The sequence below is a fragment of the Branchiostoma belcheri genome, unplaced genomic scaffold (genome assembly GCF_001625305.1).
Source record: "Branchiostoma belcheri isolate BF01 breed outbred unplaced genomic scaffold, Haploidv18h27 scaffold654, whole genome shotgun sequence".
Classification (NCBI taxonomy): Eukaryota; Metazoa; Chordata; class Leptocardii; order Amphioxiformes; family Branchiostomatidae; genus Branchiostoma; species Branchiostoma belcheri.
The window spans coordinates 1-1403 of record NW_017804303.1 but is presented as its reverse complement, the minus strand read 5'-3'; the positions used below and the strand labels follow the sequence as shown (position 1 = coordinate 1403).

General features: G+C 50.0%; 1 protein-coding gene across 1 annotated transcript; it reads left to right on the top strand.

Moving 5' to 3' along the window:
* Positions 1-675: 675 nt before the first annotated feature.
* On the top strand, positions 676-1392 carry LOC109483644 (the record flags this gene model as incomplete). The annotated part of the gene is made up of 1 exon (XM_019786679.1): positions 676-1392. A coding segment is annotated over exon 1 (717 nt), but the record flags the coding sequence as incomplete, so codon positions are not given.
* Between the last annotated feature and the right edge of the window lie 11 nt (positions 1393-1403).

Sequence of the window (1403 nt, the reverse complement as noted above, 5' to 3'; positions counted from 1 at the left end):
AGGCCCACATCCTCCTGTACACAACCCGTGGTTCGTCCCATGCTTGACTACGGAGCAGAATGCGTAGTTCGGCCGGAAACAAGGTGGAGAAGACATACTCACCCATCCAAAGACAGGCACTCCTCGCTGCCACAGGGTGCTTGGAGAGAACTAGCACAGAGGCTCTTGAAGCCATCACAGGAGTACTACCAATTGATATACACCTCACATGCAGACAGGCTCAAACTTACCTAAGACTGACAACGAAACACACGGGAAACGCTATCTACGACACCATCTCCCACATGAGCACACGGAAGTCAAACACTCAAACTGGCACCCCAATCCACCTGCTGCAAACCAGATTCAATGAAATGAAGGGCGACATTGATGAACACATGATGGACAAGGAACCGTACTATGATGCAAGACTCCCTCCCTTCGCTATTGGCTCCATCACAGGCACATTCGTAACTGAAACCAACACTACAGAGGGAAAGGACAAGGCAAGAAGCAAAATCCTAGACATCCTGACAGAAATAACCAGCAGCACTACACCTACCACCGTAATATTCACAGATGGCTCTGCCCTTGGTAACCCAGGCCCCACTGGGTGTGCCGCAGTCATCTATGAAAGATGGGGTCACACAGAACCATTCGCAGTTCGCAAAGCAGTAGCCGCTAAGTCCAACAACTATGAGGGGGAACGTGGAGGGACTTCATCTGGCCATAGACACCATCACCCGCAGACAAACCACAAGCAAGAGAGTACTCATCCTGTGTGACTGCAAAGCAGCAATCGAGAACGTCATAGGAGTACAGCAGGTGGAAGCCTACAACGCCCTGGTACACACCATCAGAAACAAACTACAAGCACTCCGACAGCAAGGTATCACCACACAAATCACATGGTGCCCAGGGCACATGGGAATCTCTGGTAATGAAATCGCAGATAACGAAGCTAAACTTGCAGCCAACGAGGCATCAACCAACCCCCAAAACAGCACATCCTGGACCAAGCATCAAGCCATGAAACACATTGAAACAAAAGCACATGAGAGATGGGATAGAAGAACAGAACTCAACATGACAAGTCAACACATGCTGAAGATAGGAACAAACATGAAGAAGAAAGGCAGAGCACTTGGTAGAAGAAGCACACAAGTCACCATCAACCAGCTGGTGAGCGGGCACACCAGACTCAATGCGTACCAGAACTGGAAAAACCCTGAAGTCTCACCATACTGCCCAAACTGCGACGCTCTGGAGACCACCAACCACTACCTGTACCACTGCCCCCGCTATGAGAACGAAAGGCATCACATGCTGATGGAAGCAGACAACATTCACGAGACCTACAACACAGCAAAGGAAGACAGAGACACGGACATCGTCACACTGGCCGGAATGAGAGTAGGACTTCC